Source organism: Scatophagus argus, chromosome 5 (genome assembly GCF_020382885.2).
Source record: "Scatophagus argus isolate fScaArg1 chromosome 5, fScaArg1.pri, whole genome shotgun sequence".
Taxonomy (NCBI): Eukaryota; Metazoa; Chordata; class Actinopteri; family Scatophagidae; genus Scatophagus; species Scatophagus argus.
Window position 1 is genome coordinate 26287713 of NC_058497.1, and position 19210 is coordinate 26306922.

General features: G+C 45.3%; 1 protein-coding gene across 3 annotated transcripts in view; it reads right to left on the reverse strand.

Annotated features, from left to right (window-relative positions):
- LOC124059755 (fibroblast growth factor 12-like) overlaps positions 1-19210 on the reverse strand; it is a 35216-nt gene continuing 16006 nt past the window's right edge. For 2 of the 3 annotated variants that reach the window (XM_046390057.1, XM_046390056.1), the window contains exons 2-5: positions 11379-11489; positions 10085-10188; positions 6349-6547; positions 1-4245 (exon numbers count right to left, since the gene is read on the reverse strand). In XM_046390057.1, the coding sequence (XP_046246013.1) occupies positions 4094-4245; positions 6349-6547; positions 10085-10188; positions 11379-11489 (566 nt within the window). In that variant the 3' untranslated portion in view covers positions 1-4093. Of the gene's footprint in view, positions 4246-6348; positions 6548-10084; positions 10189-11378; positions 11490-14743; positions 15878-19210 lie in introns of those variants that run through there. The other variant, XM_046390058.1, reaches the window with a different exon arrangement.

Genomic DNA, 19210 nt, shown 5'->3' on the forward strand with positions numbered 1-19210 from the left:
TATTGTTCTTTTTATTTTTTCAATCATCTTTTTCATCCTGCTGCTTATTTGCGATGACTTTGTTCTAATATACGATGTGTTATATGAAGGTGTCTCAGAAAAGGTGCAAAACATCAGCAAACACAAAGAAAGATCAAGAGAGTTCAGGCTTGACGAAGACCTTTCAACATGGCGGCAGCTCGCCATACTCCCGCCCCTTACTGTCATGGAGGTACTATGAGAGCTGGAGATCACGGCCAAAGATGGCGTTTATTCAGTCCAATGATCGCCTGGCTGTACTTCAATATCGCCTTAGCTTCTTTTCCAAAGCCCAGACTTTTCCTCTGCAATACCACAAGTGGCCACTAGGAGTAATTAAAAGCAAGGCTGATCAGCATCCCGCTCTTATAACACATCCATGCTCTCTGTTCACCACCAGAGGGCCTCTGTCGCTTCGTAATGACATCATCATTTTGTGTCAGTGGATGTCGTCAGTGCTGCAAACTTCTAGCAGCAGCAACAGCAACAGCAACAGCGCTCCCCAAAGGCTGAGTGTGTTATTGTTTTTGGATAAAGAAACGGTGAAAGTTCAGCAGGTCGACTGAGCGTGAAGGAAAGAAAAATAGAAATGTTCTCAGAACCTTATCAGATATTAGACTTTATATAATTTAGATATTTTATTCTGATGTGAAATGTGATATTAAAGCGTCTCAGTCGACCTGCTGCTCTCTCTTACAGTCACAGTCCTTTCTACTCTTTCTACTTCTGAGAAAACAGTTGACCTCCAGAAGTAGATGTGATAGAGAGGACGTTCGTGTGACAACATTCTTATCGTTTGATTGTGTTCAAACACTTCATTCACTCGTCACAAACTTCTACTGGACCAGAAAGGAAAACATGTTCCTGTCGCTCTCTACAATCCTCGTGGTCTGAACCCCAACACTGGAAGACTTTCTCAGAGGCAGTGCGGTGGATTCTGATTGGTTCGTTCCTTTCGCTCCAACGGTCCTTCGTTACATCCGTCCATCAGTCCATCCAATAAGAGTGAACGCCTATGAGCCCGCCCACCCAGACCCGCCTCCTCTCCGCCCCCCCGGCACAAACAGCAGAGTGTTTACTGATGGAGCAGTTCAGCCGTCGGCTGAGATGATGAAAACTGAATTAGTTCCAATCTTTGTGACGTCACCCTGAAAAATAAACTACAGACTCTCGTGTCCACTGATGTCAGCTGATGGGAGGCGACTGAGTTTCCCAAAAAGTATGAATGTGATCTTTGATGCATTCAGGTGACAAACTAATAAAATGGAAGAATCCCTTCGCAGTCTGAGCTCACGTTTGTTCATGAACACTCAGAAAAGCTTTCTTTCTGTTTATGCTATCATCACATTAGTATTAAAACGAAGGCAGTGGCAGAACTTCTAGAAGAGGGAAGACAGCTTTTATTTTGAAGGTCTCGGGACACAGGACGTGGAGGTTTTGTGAAACCTGGTCAGTAACTTCAGAGACGAGTAAAGGGTTCGGGCAGTGCAGCGACTCCACCTGAACTTCACACTAACGGTGAGTCGTGTGTGTGTGTTTTAACAGAAGCATTTAAAGGAGCATTCTGCTGTTTTAGTACATGAACAGCAAATGAAACCAATCAGTAGGAATGTTGAAATATTTGTTGTTTAAACAAACTTCATCTTCGTAAAATGTCTGCGATGATGAGACGAACAAAACGGCAGAATCATTTCTTTAGGTGTGACGACGGAGTGAAACGGCTCACAGCTTCCAGGGCAGTGACTTACGTCTACACGAAGCAGGGCAGTGTTCGACAAGCTACCAAATCCTCCCATCAGCCGACACCTGAAAGCAACACTGCCGAGAGCAGGACCTCAGACCGGGAGAGGACTTAACGCTAACTATTCTTCATTTCTGTCCGAAATGTATTTTGTTATCATGACACTGCTGTCGTCTCCTGCCAGGCCTCCTGCTGGGACCGTCCCGATTCCAAGGTTCATTCAACGCATCGCAGGTTAAATATTTAGTTTTTATGTTCTTAACTGTATCATACAGATGTTGAGTCCGGGCTAAAACCACTAAAAACAGCTTCATTTGAGTTGCCAATCATCAATAATCAAAAGCAATAACTGAACCCACATCAGATTTTTCTGATAATATTTGATTTCTGTGGAGATTTAAAGAAAAATACTTTTGTGTGAATACAAAAAAGCAACCAACCAGTGACTACATGACCTGCCGAAGACTTCAGTACTCAGCTGTTAAAGAACCAATCACGGAGCAGGAAACACTGCTGTAATACTGACTGGGGGCTGCCGACATCATCAGGTTGCCTTTGGTCGGATTTGAATATAAACCCCGCCCCTTTCATGTGATTGGCCCACAAGCTCCAGTTAATTTCCAACACAAAACTGCTTTGCTCATAATCTGACATGCTGTTCACATGAAGAAAAAAGTTCAAAATCAGCCCCGCCCCTTTTTACAAAGTGCACCAATCAGAGCTCGGTGTGCCCGACCGCGTACAAACAAACATAACGTACAATCGTGTTAACAAGAGGTGTTTGAGGCTCATAAATACATGCTGTGTCACACATTAACATCCTCAGCAGACCGTCTCATCATATCAAATCACGGCCGGACAGACCAGGTACCAGAGTCGACTCATCCTGTTCAGACCGGATCAGAGTTACACAACACAGCTCTTAGTGTCTCAATAAATCATTTAAATCCCCCAGTCGGCTTTTGGAAAATACATCATGCAATATTTCTGCAACAAAACTTTTCATTCGGTTAGGCCCTGAACACAGCACGAGACGGAAACAGGAGGAAGCTTTTCACGAACGTCACGTTCCTGCTCTGAGCTGCTTGGTTTCACTGTTACGAAAATCATCCTGCAGGGAGGGAATCCATCAGCCAAACGTCAGCTTTGTTGGCTGTTCTATTTGCTTAAATATCGTGATGTTTTGGAGGAACAGTCTTGAAAACTGTCCCTGATGATGCCTTCAAGTCAGACACTCTGACTTAAGAAATTCTACAGTCTGCAGCTGGACTGAGATGACCAAATTCCCCCGCAGGGTCCACAGCTGCATCCTGTCAGCCCTGGGTTTTGCCTGTCAGACTGAACTTGTTGTGTCAGCCAGAAGATACAAATAAAAAGTCTTTGCATGTGTTTGAACCAAACGTCCACCTGTGGATGGATTCTCTGTCTGCAGCCAGTTTCAGTTCTCTGAACTCGACTTTCGCTGAAAGGAACTGAACGCAGTTTCGGACTGGAAGGAAGGAAGTCAATGAGCAAACTGACTGGTGACGTGCAAAACGCAAGAATGTGAAGTTCCTAGAAACCAGCAGGGCGTCTACCTGTCCTGATCATCTCAAGTGCTGAGTTAAAATCCCAAACATGAACCGGATTACCTGACTGACCTCCTCCAGCGCGGCCCGAACAGAACAGGAAGTGCTCCTTTCAGTGCTTCTTACCGGCAGTGTCTGCGACAAATCCCACGACTCCCCAACCCCCAAAACACAGAAACAAACCAGATGTAGCAGCTGAAGAAGACAGAACAGAAAAGCTCTTCTGATTGGACAGAACAACACGGAGAAGAAGAAGAAGAAGAAGAAGAAGAAGAAGAAGCGCAGTGTGTCGAAAGTGCGAAAGTTTTTGCATTCATCAGGAAATGAAACAGAGTGAAGTTTCTACATGGCTTAAAGCTTCGAGTTCTCAGCATTCGCTCAACAGAAAACATTTCGTCATCGTCGTGACCGTAATGATGATGATGATTACGACGTAGCGATGAAGAGTAGGTGTGCTAGCCTCCGGATGCCGTAATCAGCAGGGCTTTTTGCATAAAATGTAAATCATCATCATCAACGTCCTGATATTTTTTAGACAAGCCCCGCCCCCTCGCCCTCCCCCTTTACATTTAAAATATTTCAACACGAGCAAGAAGAAGATTTTTCCCCCTTTTTTTTCTTCTTTTTTTCTTTGTTTTCGTAGTAGTAGTTGTTGTTGTTGTTGTTTTGTTGGTGTGGTTGCTTTTGTTGCTGAACAGAGGGAGTGTTAAAATGGGAGTTCGCCTCCTCCTCCTCCTCCTCCTCCGCCTGTGGGGGGCGCTGCAGGCTATGATCCGTCCTGCTCTGTGCAGTCCTCCTGCTGCTGCTGGTTGCGTTCCCGGCTCCTCGCTCGCTCCCCGCTGTTCAGCGTCGGGCTCCGCGAGGACTTCAGCAGCTTCTCCTCGAGCTCGTGCAGCGACGGCTCCTTATACATGCAGACTGCAGGGGGGAGGACGGGGGAGGACGGGGGAGAAAAAGAACACTTCATTAACCCCCAATAAAACCTGTGTTGTTACAGCACCCGTGTGAAACCTTAACTGCATTTAGGACCAAAATCCTGTCTTATGTCTGAACAGGAGTTCAGCCTTACAGAAGACAGAAGACTTTCTTTGGTTAGGATGGCACAGACGCTGTCCTAAATTCAAAAGACCTGCCAAAACGGGCAGCAACAGTCTTGTCAGGTCTGGGAACAACGTCAACACTGAAACACGACTCAAACTGTGAAGGCTGGAGAAGCTAACACTAGCCTGTTAGCTTCTCCAGCCTTCACAGTTTGAGTCGTGGCTAGCAGCTAGCTAGTAACAAGTGAAGTGAGGCTGCCGTTGCCACGGATACAGGGAGTCTCCTGGACAGAGTTAGGACATTTTCTGTAGCAAGGCCCCAGAACTCAAACTGTACACAAACACAGTAACGTCACGCTGTGTGTTGGCAGTTCATGTAGATACTGTATGGTGACGTCTGTGCTGCTGTGGCCACGTGGAGAGGCTGAAGGAGAGGAGGAAGAGGAGAAGAGGGTGGAGGGAAAAGAGGAAGGGGGAGATGATATTTTTAAATGAAGACGGGGGAGGAGGGGGGAGACAGGGCAGCTGAAAGCAGAGACGGAGCTTCATGTTTCCTGTTAAACCTCCATCTGTGATATTAGAGCTCCACCGTGTCCTCAGACTGAGAGGAAGAGGAAGGACGACCTCAGCTCCACCTCTCATCGACGATGAGTTCAGGTGCTGCAGATCAACACGTACGCACTAACTCACAATCTTATTTTCTAACCTTTGTTGGTGTCTTTTTCACTGAGGCATTTAGGAATAGTAAGAATAAAAAAATGAACAAGTAACTTAAATCTAGTAACTTACACGCACAGTTACTTTATCTGTGACTTCACTGTTTGTTGAAAAGAACGCATCAGTGATGCGTATTGTTTGTCTGAGCGTTTCATCTTCAAACTGTCATGTCTGGTGTTTTTGTTATGCTTTGTTTTTTGATTTTTGGAGTCCTTGTGTTTCTTGTGTTTCCATGTTTTATGTTTGAGTCCATGTGCCATGTTTCATGTTTGTCTTCTCATGTGTTTCATGTTTTAAGTTCAGGTTTCAGTCACGTCTCGGTTCTCTGTCTTTTGGTTTTTGAGTCCTTGTCATGCTCCATGTGTGTCTCGTGTTTCCATGTATTATGTTCAAGGTTTTGTCATGTCCTGTTTTATTTTGAAAAGCGTCACTTCCCCTGTGTGTCCTGTTTTCAGGTAACTTTGCTTTTGGTTTTCCTGATTGCTTTCTCCCTCCTAATGTGTGTCACCTGTGTCTCGTTGTCTTGTCTATTTAGTCCTTGTCTTCCCAGTCACCTTTGTCAGAGTGTTACTTTTACATTGTCTTCAGTGTTCATGCCAGGAGACTGGTTGTCTTGTCTTGCCATGCTATGTATTGAGTTTGAGTTAATAAAGACTTTTAGTTTAGACCTCTGCCTTGCATCCCTGCTTTTATGACTCTGCATCGGTGTTCAGCCTTTTCTGTGTCAGTGACGCTGACTCTTTTTGACACAAGCACAAGTTCTAATTAATATTCACATGTAAAAATTTGTGGTCGTGGTTCATTTTGTGTGGGCATTTAAACCTCCTGACAGCTAGAGGGCAGCACTGTAATCTGTCTTCAGCCACATCGCTAGCCGCTGCATCCTGATGCACATCGCACAGCCCTAATGTGAACTGGCCTCAGAGTAAATAACACAAAGTGTAAGACCTCAGATCAGGCGGCTCTTCTTTGGTCGTCTAATCCCACAGATTCTGTCACCAACAAAGCCAGCGCAGACGTCGTTTCAGAGATTGTTATACGAACCATAAAATCTGTGTTAACGAGCCATGACTGTGATTGGTCTAAAACAAAACCCAACCTGTCCAGTAGACATGACACCATCTTTCAGCCACATGCTAACAGATTGCTCCTTCTTCCAGCACTTGTGCTAAGCTAGGCTAGGCTAAACACTTCCTGGTCTACAGTCTCTCCGTGCTGGGGATGAAGCTGTGGACTCTGGGCCAGGTGTCCACAGGTGTCTCACCTTCGATAGGTCTAGGGACAAAGTGTGAGCAGGGTTTGGTCTTCTTCACTCGGTTTCCCTTCATGATGACTCCGTCCTTGTTGAGGCCCAGGAACCAGGCCCGACCCGACTCGTGCTGCCGGTACAGCGTGGACGAGTAGATGACGTAGTAGTTCTCAAACACCGACTCCTTGAACTTACACTCTGCTGTGAACACATCCTGAGACACACACACACACACAGGGAAGACGTCATGTTTGAATTCTTTTCATTGGACATCAGCTGTGTTTTTCTGTTATGAAGTACTTGTATGAGTACTACACTAGTTTTACTGCAGTAAAAGAGTACTTCACACGATGAATGTGATGAAGGCTGTCGTGTTGGACTGTGTTAGTTTGAGCTACATGGACAGAACAAAGTGGACAGTGAGAGTTTGAGTCTCACTGAGACGATGCGTTCAGGTACAGTTTACAGTGTTGGATCACTGGGGGGAAATGAAGTCACGTGGACACCCTGTGTTGTTAAACACTGTTAGATTGAAGTATATTTAGCACATTTCACTTCCCCCCAGGTATAACGTGTGTGTGTGTGTGTGTGTGTGTGTGTGTGTGTGTGTGTTCTCTGGATATAACAGGTGGTGCAGAGAGCCAATCAGAGCAGAACAACCCCACACGACACAGAAACCTGTTTAATGGAGTAAGAAGGTAAAGCTGCAGTCACCTGACTTGTGATGTTACAATTATAGCTGTAACTAACAACATTTTCATTATTGATTACAGTCCAAAACCCAGAGATTTTTTATTTACTGACATAAATGACAAAGAAATGCAGCAAGTCTAATGCAAAAATAACTAAACGATTTATCGATTATCAAAATAGTTGGTTTTCTTTCGACTAATTCAACAATTGACTCATCATAAGTCTAATGATAATCAGGGCCTTTAAAGGCTATAATTAGGCTTAATCATTTGGTATATAAATATAAGCAAACCAACGTCATCTAATGTCTTGTTTAGTCTGAGCAGCAGGCAGAGCATTTAGTTTAAATGTTTAGATTCAGTTTAAACGAATAAAAGAGAAGCAGGTTGGAGGAACTGACTGACGATACTTCTGCTGCTTGATGAATAACTAAATACTGAAATCAAAATGGCTGATGATGCAGTTGCCAGCTTTGAAAAGTTTGACTTTTGTTGGTGCATTCAAGGACAATCAAACATATACATTTTTAGAGTGAGCTGCGTGTGTTTTTCTGTCTTCTGCTCGTTGAAAACAAATGTGTGCAGACCCACAGACGACACAACAACTTCAACATCATGTTTTGTTCTGCAGGGCTCAGTAGACCTCATTGTGAAACGGTTGCGTATTCGAGGGGTAGGATCACCGTAACTACTGATGACAGCACTAAACCAGAGAGAGGAGGACGAAGACGAGGGGAGGGGGTGGAGGACGATGGAGCACGGAGGAGGGCTGAGGAAACTGAGGGAATAAATGATGAAAACCGTTTCTTTTTTCCTCCCAGCAGGCGGCCTGAGTCACATATCAAAACATGAGATAATTCAGAAAACAGTGATTGGACGGGACGTCTCGCAGCGCACACTTTGCTTTCATCTGACTGTGGGAAGGAGAAGAAGCACGAGGAAGAGGAGCAGAACCCTTCCTCACTTGATGCCACTGACACGCCATCTGCTTGTAATATGTGATCAATAAGTGTGGGTGAAATGAAGACTGAGGTTATCGCTGACGCCACCCAATCGGAGCCCCAAACCCCGAAACTACGACATCACACGACGCACGCAAAACTTTTTCCATTAAGTTAACACTGTGAAAGAAGCGCCCGTTAAATCACAGTGAAATAACTCGTTTCACATTTTGATCCATTCAGTCTGATGACATTTGGAAAAGTCCTGAGAGTAAATCATTTTATCTCCATTCAAGTTAGCAGATTAGCTAAACCGGTCATTAGCAGAACTTTGACATGTTCGTGAGCCACGAGCAGTTTTCATGGTAGCTGAGCGCCCTGTCTTTGATGCTGGATCCACATCCCCCTTATACTTCCATGGGTCTGATGGTGAATTCCATCTGAACTGGGAAATCAGGGTTTGCTGAAAGCCTAAACCTCAACTGAAATGTTCCCTCAAGTCAGATTTATGACCAACCTCACAATTTCCACCTTCAACGTCAATGGTACACAACTGCCTTGGACAACTAAGTACGGCAACACCACTTGGACAAAACACATCAGAGTGAGCGTTTGTGTGTGTGTGGTTGCCTGTCATGGGATAACATTTTTTACACAGTTCATTTTGTTTCGATGCTGGCAGTTCTTGAAATTGTAATGCCAATAAAGGACCTTTGAACTGAATAAAAAAAAGCTACGCCATCGTCAAAAATAATCATTAGCTCGCTCACGTGTTAGATTGCGTAGTAAACGATCCATATCTGCATGTCGGGGTACAGGTACAGATGCAGAAGACCAGAGGTGAAGACAGCACCCAATGAGATTCATAGTTTACTAGGATCTACAGAATTTCTTAATCCAACTGTTTCAGCTTGCTTGGCTTCAATTTTGGAAATGACAAGTGACACAAAGCGGCAGTAAAGTTTAAAAAAAGTTCTTTATTCATTTGCATTAACTGCCAAGTTGTGTTACGGAAAGTTTAGAACATAAAGCAAGACATCATCTGCATACAGAGACATCTTAAAATGTGGTTGAGTAACCATCTTAGAATTATGTTGGAAAATGGGAGGTTTTCCTGCTGCTCAAATTCAGCGTAAGTCACAGGAAATGGAAGTAATTACAGCTTCTGTGAGGATGTGGGAACAGATAGGACTCATGGCATATGTTGACACTGAACTGATGACAAATAAAAACAAATCATTTTCAATATTTTACTGTCTGGCTTCCTGTGTGTTTTGGATAAAAGTGAGGACTCCTGCCTGTCCTTCCTGTCTAACCCTTCCTGTCCATCCTGTTATGTCCATCAGCTCTCTCTTCCTCCATCAGTCCATCACTCCATCTCGTTTCTTATGCTGTGCACACAGCGACTGGACAGAAGAATTGCATTTTAAAGTTTTATGGAAGGAGCAGACATGAATTATGGATGGTGGATGGACTCAGTGAAGCGAAGCGGCAATGACTGCACTCTGTCTACACTGCGGGCTGATCAGGACTCTCCTCTGATATCATTATTAACTGTTATTCAAACAAATAGTTTCCTAAAATGGACATAAATATAAGAATACTTTAAAATCACCCCAAACACACATGATAAATGAGAAACTTCATTGTCTTCTGATTCTTTTACTGAACCAGCAGTCAGTTAAAGCTACCTTGTAGATTTACTCTGAGCTACGTCACAATTACATCCATCAATTACTACTAACATCCTCCATCACAGTACAAGCTGCTGTCTGAAGACATTCATGTTAGCTAATCTGTTGCTTGTCAAACTTGTCCCACATATTTACATAATTATCTTAATTTTGGAGCCAGAGTCTGTGCAGTAGAGATCGGACGAGAAAGGTTTATTTAAGTTTATTTTAAGAATTTCCCTTCAGGGATAAATAAAGGAATTCTGATTCTGATTCTGATTACTTCAGTGTTGTATCGCAAGATCTTACAAATGTACCACACACTGCATATTTTCTCCAGCCTAAGAAACCTCCAAATTGAAGAAACAAAATAAACTGAGAAAAAAACCTGACAGACAGACAGGCAGACAGACAGACAGACAGACAGACAGACAGATTTCCTTACTGATGTATAGAGGAATCCCTCTGCGTTCATGGCCACGTAGAGTCCAGCCTTCACTCCCTGGATGGCAACAACCCTCAAACCTACTGGGATCAGGTTAAACAGAGCTGGAGGGCAACAGACGGACAGACAGACGGACAGACAGACGGACGGACAGACAGACAGAGAGCTGGTTAGTGCAAAAGTTGACAAAACATTTTTGGCATAATGAATTTGTAACCAAATAGATATTTTTAAAATCTCTTCCATCAAGCTAATCAGACAAAAGCTGTATTGCCGTAAGCCTCAGTAAATCCATGTTACGTGTAAAATCTTCTGCGTTTTATCCACGTGTGTGTGAACTGAAAAACATGACGTTTCTGCACTTTAAACTGTGCGGCTCATCTGCAGCCTGCTGGATGCGATGCTGTGCTTCCAGCTGATAAAGCGAGAGAAAAGACACTGAATAAAAGAGAGGGGGAGCGAGCGGGAGATGGAGGGATGAAGTGATGAGAGGTGATTTAATCCTCGGGGACAGAGAGCTGCAGTGTGGGTGAGGATGAGGAGGAGGTGGAGGAGGAAGAGGCCTGTGGCGATGGTTGCTGTTAATCCTCCTTTATTTAACTCAGAGACAGAGATGATCTGAGAGAGCGAGAGAGGGAAATCCAAAACATCTCCTCCTCCTCCTCCTCCTCCTCTTCTTCTTGTCCTCTTTTTGCTTCTCTTTTCCAAACCAGAGGATTTAAACGATTCAGCAGGATCTGTAATCCTGAGCTCATCCAGGCGGAGATCCAGCAGGAGAAACTCAGATCTGTTCTGGACCGGACGGACTGAAATGAGTCATGATCTTCTTTTCACTACGACCTGATCAGATAATCCATCATGAAAGAAAGAAAGAAGGAAAGAAAGAAGTGTTTCCAGGAGAAGTTCAGGTTCCTACACTTTGGTTAAGTTTCTTCTAAACACGTTTTAAGGCAACCTGCCGTGTTGAGCAGTTTAACGCAGTAAAGTCTGCAGTTCAGCTGCTGCTTGAGGCAGAAGTTAAACCTCAGATCCTTCAGCTGATGGTTGTCATACGGCTTCGTTTATTCGTATTTCTGCTGCTGCCGCTGTGTTTTACATGTGAAGAAGAAAACAGAAGGCGTGAGATCCTGCACTTCAGGACGCACAGAAACGTAAAGCGACAGTCAGGAGCAGGAGCTCGATGATCTGCAGCTCCCATCATGGAGGACGCGGGTGCTTTTGGCAGACGCCTGTTAGGCTGAGGTGAAATCTGTCTCAGGTGTGTGTTTCAGGTGCAGACACGTCACACACTCACTGTAGTCGCTGTTCTCGTCCTTGTTTCCGCTGATGGCTCCGTCAGGCTGCATCTGCAGGAAGAAGCCCTGTTCACTGAAGAGACGCGTCACGATGCCCTTCAGCTGCGGCTCTGAAACACACACACACACATGAGATTAACACTGCAAACACACACTGAGAGGTCAGCCTAATAACACACACACACCACACACACACACACCATCCTCACGTTCATTATTGAGCTGCAGACTGTGGACTTCATCACACTCAGGGTGGGGCAGCAACTGACTAACATACACAACTAAACTCAGCCCAGTTCAGCTCCGCCCCCTCAAGTCGCTTCTCGGCTCCACTAAATCAGTTCATGGAGTTTCACTTGGCCCCGCCCTCCCATGCTTGACTGTGATTGGACGCGAGCTGCTGCTCAGTTGACTCGACTCCACAGATGGCACAGACAGTGAAACGTTGATGTGCCGTGTGGTCTTTCACCTTTCCTCCCGTCAAAGCTGATGACAAATACCATGTTGTCATGTCATGTCGTCCACCAATCACAAGGCTGGGGTTTTGGTTGGTGTTTTGGTTGGTGCTGGGCCTCCGACCGAACACCTGCTGAAGTGTGACAGGAGCTGCACTTTCTGCTTCCCAGTTTGCATCTCATCTGATTTCAACAGCAGCAAAGTTAACCTGCAGACGGACGGATCAACGGCTTCAGACCGGCTGAAGCTGATCCACCAGCAGCCACAAGCTTCCACTGTGACGTTAGCATTCGGCTGAAGGTCTGAGGACGTCAACACGATGGAAGATAAAGACATGAAGTGATGCTCCACATGACAATATGGGCCAGAAGGACTCATCATCTCCGGCAGAAATAGACTGAAATGCAGACAGGCTGATGTGGAGCAGGCTGCTGTGCTACTTAATGTTCACACAGACACGCAGAGAGACAGACAGGCAGGCAGGCAGAGAGAGAGAGAGACAGGCAGGCAGGCAGAGAGACAGGCAGACAGGCAGGCAGAGAGAGAGACAGACAGGCAGGCAGGCAGAGAGACAGGCAGGCAGGCAGGCAGGCAGGTAGAGAGGGAGAAAGGTAGGCAGGCAGAGAGACAGAGAGACACCCAGAGAGACAGGCAGGCAGACAGACAGACACACAGAGAGACAGACACACAAGCAGACAGACAGACAGACTGTTTGTGTGTTGGCCAAATACTTCTGTACTTTGGCAAAATGATTTCATGCCAGCAAAGACTGAAAGTGAACTGACAGACAGACCGATGGACGGAGAGGACGAATGACAAAACTCTGAGCTAAAAGAGGCTGAAAAGCTGCGTGAGATGGAGGACACGACGTCACTCCGTCCATCACCCGTTTGTCATCAGAGCAGCCAATCAGAAAACAGTCACACGGCTCGTTTTGGGTTCTGCGGGTTTTGTTCTCTTGTTTAATCACTGGGTTATTTTTATATTTCTGAGTGTGTGTCACATGTTTGAGCTGTGAGTTCGAACACATCGGTGAGCGAGAAGAAAGAAAACACCTCATCACATGCTGCTTCCTGCACGCGAACGTGATGAGGATGACACATCTTTTAAAAGTCAAGTCAGCCACAAAACAGTTTCAACGCTGTTCTCATCTGAGGTTTGATCTTCCTGTAAACGTCCTCAGGCGCTTCTGCTCTGTGAACCATGAAGTCCATCCACAACATTAAATGTTTGTGTCGCGTTTTCGATTTAAGTTTTGTCTTCTTCCTTTAACTTTCATATGTAAACAAGTACAGTTTTTAGTTTTTGAAAGTTGTGATAAAACCACAGAAGGAAAAATGTGTTGGTCAGTAAAGTTTGAATGAATGACCAGTAAAAATTAAAAATGGCCGAACACAAAACGATTATTTAAATGCACACGAGAAGGTAGTAAATATGAATGAAGTGTGTTAACGGCTCGTGTAAAACAGCCGCCGACAGCAGCTATCGATCGCGTGGTTCATCAATAACTGACAGCCGATCAGCAGGAAACCGTCAGCTGGGGATGAAGGAGGATTTTTTATTTCCATGTGTGATGACATGAAACTGACAAAAGCACCAAATCCTCAAGCCAGCATGTACAGACGAAGACACGAGCTTTAAAGTGAGACACAAACAGGAAGTTTGTATGAACAGCGCGAAATGCGTCCACCTGTACTGTCCTCATCGCACAGACGGGGTTTGAACCAAAGGCCTGCCGCCTCCTGCAGTGGAGGCGGTTAACGACCCACTCCGATCCGACAAACCCCTCGGCGGAGACGTCTCCGGACCGCAGACCGAAGCAGCTGAACAAGCAGAAGTGCTGTTTAATAGTTCCTTTAAGAAGCTGTTTGTTGTTTTGCCAAGAAAACATGAAGCGGCCGGCAGCAGCAGGCTGTGGGCTAATGAGAGACGCAGCTCATAAATGTGCAAATATCAAAATTTGTTCCAGCCGTCCGACTCGCTGCGTCAAGAGAAACGTTTGCTCAGGAGGAAACTCTGCTCAGGTCGACCTTCTGTTTGTTGTCCTGCAGGACGACACACAAGAGTTTCTGTCATTTTGAAAGGTGAAAGACAAGTGAAAGGCGTGTCGACGTCTTGGCCAGAGGAGCAGCTGGAAACACACTCAGTGTTTCTTTTCATTGCTGCATTAATATTTCAAACTGCTGATGAAATATGCAATGTTTAGTACAACTGCTGGCTGGTTTTCACTTTCTGTTGCTTTTGTGAAACAACTCATTTATGATGATGCTGAGGAATCATGTACATATATTTATATCTTGTTTTTTCTTTTTGTAAATACTTTATTTTTTATTTTTATTATTTTTTATTTTGTATTTTGTATGGTGCACAGGAGAGAGAAAAATCTGGAGTCAAATTCCTTGTATGGTCACATGTTCTTGGCAAATAATGCAGATTCTGATTCTGAATCTGAATCAGCAGTGATGGACCAACACACAGCTGAACGTTGACTCAGTGCCTTCAAACTAAAAGCTCAAAAACAAAACAAAACAACAAAAAAACACCTGATTTTTAAAAACCATCTGCTTAGTTAATCCTTGGCCCAACGTGAAATTCTGAGATGCAAAAAATAAGAATTTGAGACAAAAAGGTGCACATTGTCTCATCGAACACAGAAACCAACCAACCCTTTTGTATGGAATTCACAGGCTTAAAAGCTAACAGACTAAAAAGCTAATGGGGCCTGAGTCTACCTTCTGACTGGTACACAGTCTCTCTGGTCGAGTCGAGTGTACGGCTGCAGTAAGTCCTGAAGTCAAACATGTATTAGTCAGTCTTAAAGCTAAGCTAAGCTAAGCTAAACAGAGCTGTCAGTGTTTAAAGCTTCCATTTTGAAAGCTGGCGTGATGTCGTGAGCCTGTGAACCCACCTGGTTTCCGCCTCACAGGCCTCTTCTTTCCGCTGCAGAAGCGAACTTTGCTGAAGACGCTGAAGATGTGTCTCTCACACAGAGACCTCGGGTCTTTACTCGGACTCGAGCGTCTCTTATTGGTGGCGACCTTTTCGCTGTTGGACTCTCGGGCCTGACGCTTCTGCCGGATCAGGGAGCTGGCAATGGCCGCCGCCATCTCCCCGAGAGGAGGTCCGAGCCTCCGAGGATAAAATGTCTGCTCCCGCTGCGCCTGCCGAGTCTGAAGACGCTCGCGTTTTAGTCTGAGTGGTAGAATCCACCATCCTCCATGATTACAGAGTGATTCAAAACACTTCAGATCCACTCACCCGCTCATCAGATGCGTCAGAATCTAAGAGCATAACATCCTGTGTGGCTGTTTGTTTATTTTTGTTTGTTGTTTAGTGGAAGACACTTTTGCTACATGCTGTAGCTTTGGTTTCCACCAGAGGGGGCGACAAAGCTTCGGTCGTGACCGCTAACCTCAAGGAGAATTATTTGTATCTTGTAACTTTTTGCTGGTTTCATAACGATAAAACAGATGAGACGTCCTGAAAGTGCACAAAGTTTGAGCGTGTGCGGTTGAGAAGAAAAATCCCAAGTAACACTTCAGTCAGCATTTTTGTTCTCAGTAACTAAATTCTAATTCCCTCATCTACCGAAGCTGAAACCTTCAAACAGCAGCAGCACATATGAATGCAAACGCCTCAATGCAATCTGGGTAATTTATCAGCTTCCCCCTCAGGCTCTCAGACCCTCCAATGGAGGCACATGGCTGCAGGAGCCGACGGTGCGTCCACGAGCCGAAGGATCCGCCGCCACGAGTCTTCCGTGAAGGAACAGCCTTCACGCATCCGCCATTGTAACCACTTCGTCGACAACTTTCAGAGACGTCTTCAGAGATGGCGACGACGTCCAATGAGGCAACAAAGTTCAAAATGATCCCAGTGAGAGAAACGAGGACACTAAAGCAGCAAACACAGCGACTCTATTCTGCTCTATTCGACTCTACTGCCCGATCAACATCTCCTCCTCTCAGGCTGAGAGCTGCTGAATGTGATGAGAGGCTGAGAGAGGAGAGGGGGGAGAGAGAGGAGAGGGTGGAGAGGGAGAGGGAGAGAGAGACAGGAGGGGGAGAGAGAGAGAGGAGAGGGAGAGGAGAGGAAGAGGAGAGGGAGAGAGAGAGAGACAGGGGAGAGAGAGGAGAGGGTGGAGAGGGAGAGGGAGAGAGAGACGGGAGGGGGAGAGAGAGACAGGGGAGAGAGAGAGAGAGGAGAGAGAGAGAGAGAGAGGAGAGGGTGGAGAGGGAGAGGGAGAGAGAGACAGGAGGGGGAGAGAGAGAGAGAGGGAGGAGAGAGAGACAGGAGGGGGAGAGAGAGAGAGGAGAGGGAGAGGAGAGGAAGAGGAGAGGGAGAGAGAGAGAGACAGGGGAGAGAAAGAGAGGAGAGAGAGAGAGAGGAGAGAGAGAGAAGGAGGGAGGGAGGGAGGGAGGGAGAGAGCACCAGTCAAAGACAGAGAGAGGGTGATGGAGAGACAGGCGGTGGAGGTGTGGAAGAAGATCCTAAAAATATTCTGCGTGATGTTTCATGTGTGTGTGTTTCACATCAGTCCACTGCACCTTCACTTCATCCTGCTGGTTCAAACTGCAGCATCCATTAAGCTCAGATCACATCCATTTTAGATTTACACTCAGTCACATTTCTGTGTTTCTGCTGGTCAGACCACAAGCCTTTGAGAGCTCCCCAAAAGTGCAGCCCAAACATCTGGACGCCCCCTGGTGGCTGACTGCAGAGCAGCTCATAAGCTCCTCCCCCTCCATGTTAGCAGATGGGACATGAGCCAAACTAAAAACAAAGTACACATCAAATACATTTTTCCAAAAGATGGTTTCTGTAATTTTAGGTGGTTCTTATCACACTGATGTTTGTTCAAATGTTCATTTTTCTGAAACAGTAAGTTTGCTTTTAATTAGTTATTTGATGCTATAAAAAGGGGCTGAAAGGTCCTGACTGACAGCTGAGAGCTGCTCCTGATTGGGATATTGTGGCTTCAGTGATTAAAGTGGATGAGCGTGAACCTGACAGGAAGTCTTTATCAGTTTAAAAGAGCGGATGTGATCAGTCCACATCAGTCACTGCTCCTCGTCTCAGCTGCACCTTCCTGGTGGAGGCTGTGACTGCAGGGTTACATAAAACCATTTTCATGCCTGCTGCATCGTCACAGCAGCAGAGGAGCCTCACGAACATGTTGTCAGGGCTGAATAACCATGAGATCTGCTCTGAGATCAGCTCTAAGTGACGAACGCTCTCTGAGCAGAAGTGGTTTACTCATCGCTTCACAGCCGATCTCACTTTAGCTTGAAAGGCAACTTAATCCATAGCTGGATTCGTTAATCAATTAACTGTGTGAGTTCTAGAAAAGAAAACGATGACTGGACATTTGCTGTTTGGGGACAGACGTGCAAACCCTTTTCAGAGTCCTAACTGAGGGACGTGTGGACACACAGGCTTCATTCAGTGTGGCTAACAGGAGCTGCTAACAGCTAACTCTGCACACTTTCAATGGAGCCCAGTCTGATCTGATCGGGACTTTAGTGATTCTTTACCTTTTAGAAACACTAATCCGGATCTGTTTGGTGTCTGTGGAGACTTTGGGATTTCCAGCAGAACTTTAAACAGCCTTTTGTAACTCCTGATCCCCTGACGAGATCCGTCAGCCCGGTTACACTGCAGAAATCTCATTGGCCGATGAAGCAACAAACAAAATAACTAAATACTCCTCTCCACTCTCTCTGACACACTGTTGACCCCCAACACACTCACACTGTGAAGATGATGATGATGATGATGGATGACTCCATGTTTGTTGTCAGTGACTCATCCTTTCTACAGCTCATAATTGGATTGTGTAACGAGCTCTTCACCGCTAATTGGACTCATCCACACTCTGATTCATCAAGTCGCCTTTCACATCAGCAGCAGCCAATCAGAGTGAAGTTACTACGGTTACGGAGCCTTTGAGCCTTTTTTGTGCTCCTGGTTTTGTCTTTTCCTAATTACTGTGACACGTCTGATTTGAAACATTTGACTGTTGATCACACAGGATCACATATGTTGAAATCCTGCTGCTGTGTGTGATCATGTTGCTCTGCGTCTGCTAACACTTTATAACACGTGAGAGTTTCTGTTCACGTCCCTCCTGAAAGAAGAAACAGAGCTCTGACAGTGAAATGCTCTGACTGCACATGACCTGAAAAACATTGTAATTAAGCTGAATATTTCAGTGAGAGTTTCAGCTCTGGAATCGTGTGAACACTTTGATGCTATTAAAAACTAATCCTCCACATCCAATCACTTTGTTTCAGGGCCCGAGGCCGACGTGTCCGGCAGGTTTCATGAATCCTGCTGACAGACTGAACAGGATTACCATCGTCACACCTCTAACAGGGGCCCCGTGTCTGTTTCCCCACAGCAGCACGTGGAGAACGTGTCAGTGAATGCACCGCAGTGCTGAATGTAGGCCTACACTCCCAGCAGAAAAAACCAGGTCAGCGTCTGTAATTACTGACGTGTATTTGCGTCCTCGTACCTGCACTCTGGGACTGAGAGCAGAGGCAGACAGGAGGAAGACGAAGAAAAACATCTTCATCGTTTGCATCATCATTTAGTCTGCTGCTTAAAAACCACAGAATTCTGCAGTGATGTCAGCTTAGATCCAAAGTGGAGGAAGGCATCCTAGTGTGTGTTTCTACGCAGATGACACCATTCACTTGATGGAGCGTCGCAGTGTGAAGCTTAGCTGACCAGCTGGGAGTGAGAACATGTTGGCAATAAGACTTTATGTGAAAATGGAAGGTGGTGAATGTTGACAAACACTAACACCAACATGTAGGTCCATTTGGGAACAATTAAAGACTACATGTGATGTGAACTACAGGTTAGTAGTGCTGTTGTTCTCTCTAACCATTTTTAAGCCAGAATTTGTCCACATTTAGTGCACCTGGCTCCTTTATAAGAGTTAGCTGTTAGCCACTGTTGTTAGCAGTGTAGCCAAAGAAGTACAGACAATCACTGGATGACTTTGATACTGAAGAAAACGTACAAACACGAAGAGTTAAAGCAAGGCGTCTGGACTTGTGAAGATCTCTTCATCTATTCATTCAGCAGGTTAAGTCCAGACGCCTTGCTTTAACTCTTTGAGTGAAAATGACCTGGATGACTCAGAATCTCCACAGATATGTAAAAACATGACGATTCTCAGACAAATTCTGAATGGTCTTTTTTTCTCTGATTTTATTCTGTTTACTCTGGATGGACATCTGAGACAACGAAGTCCTCAGGAGCTGATGTTGTCTTCTTTTTAGCAGAAGACAACATCAGCATCAACATCAACATCAACAGAGATGATAGCAGGTGGACACCTATCCTGGTCTCAGACTGCAGAGAA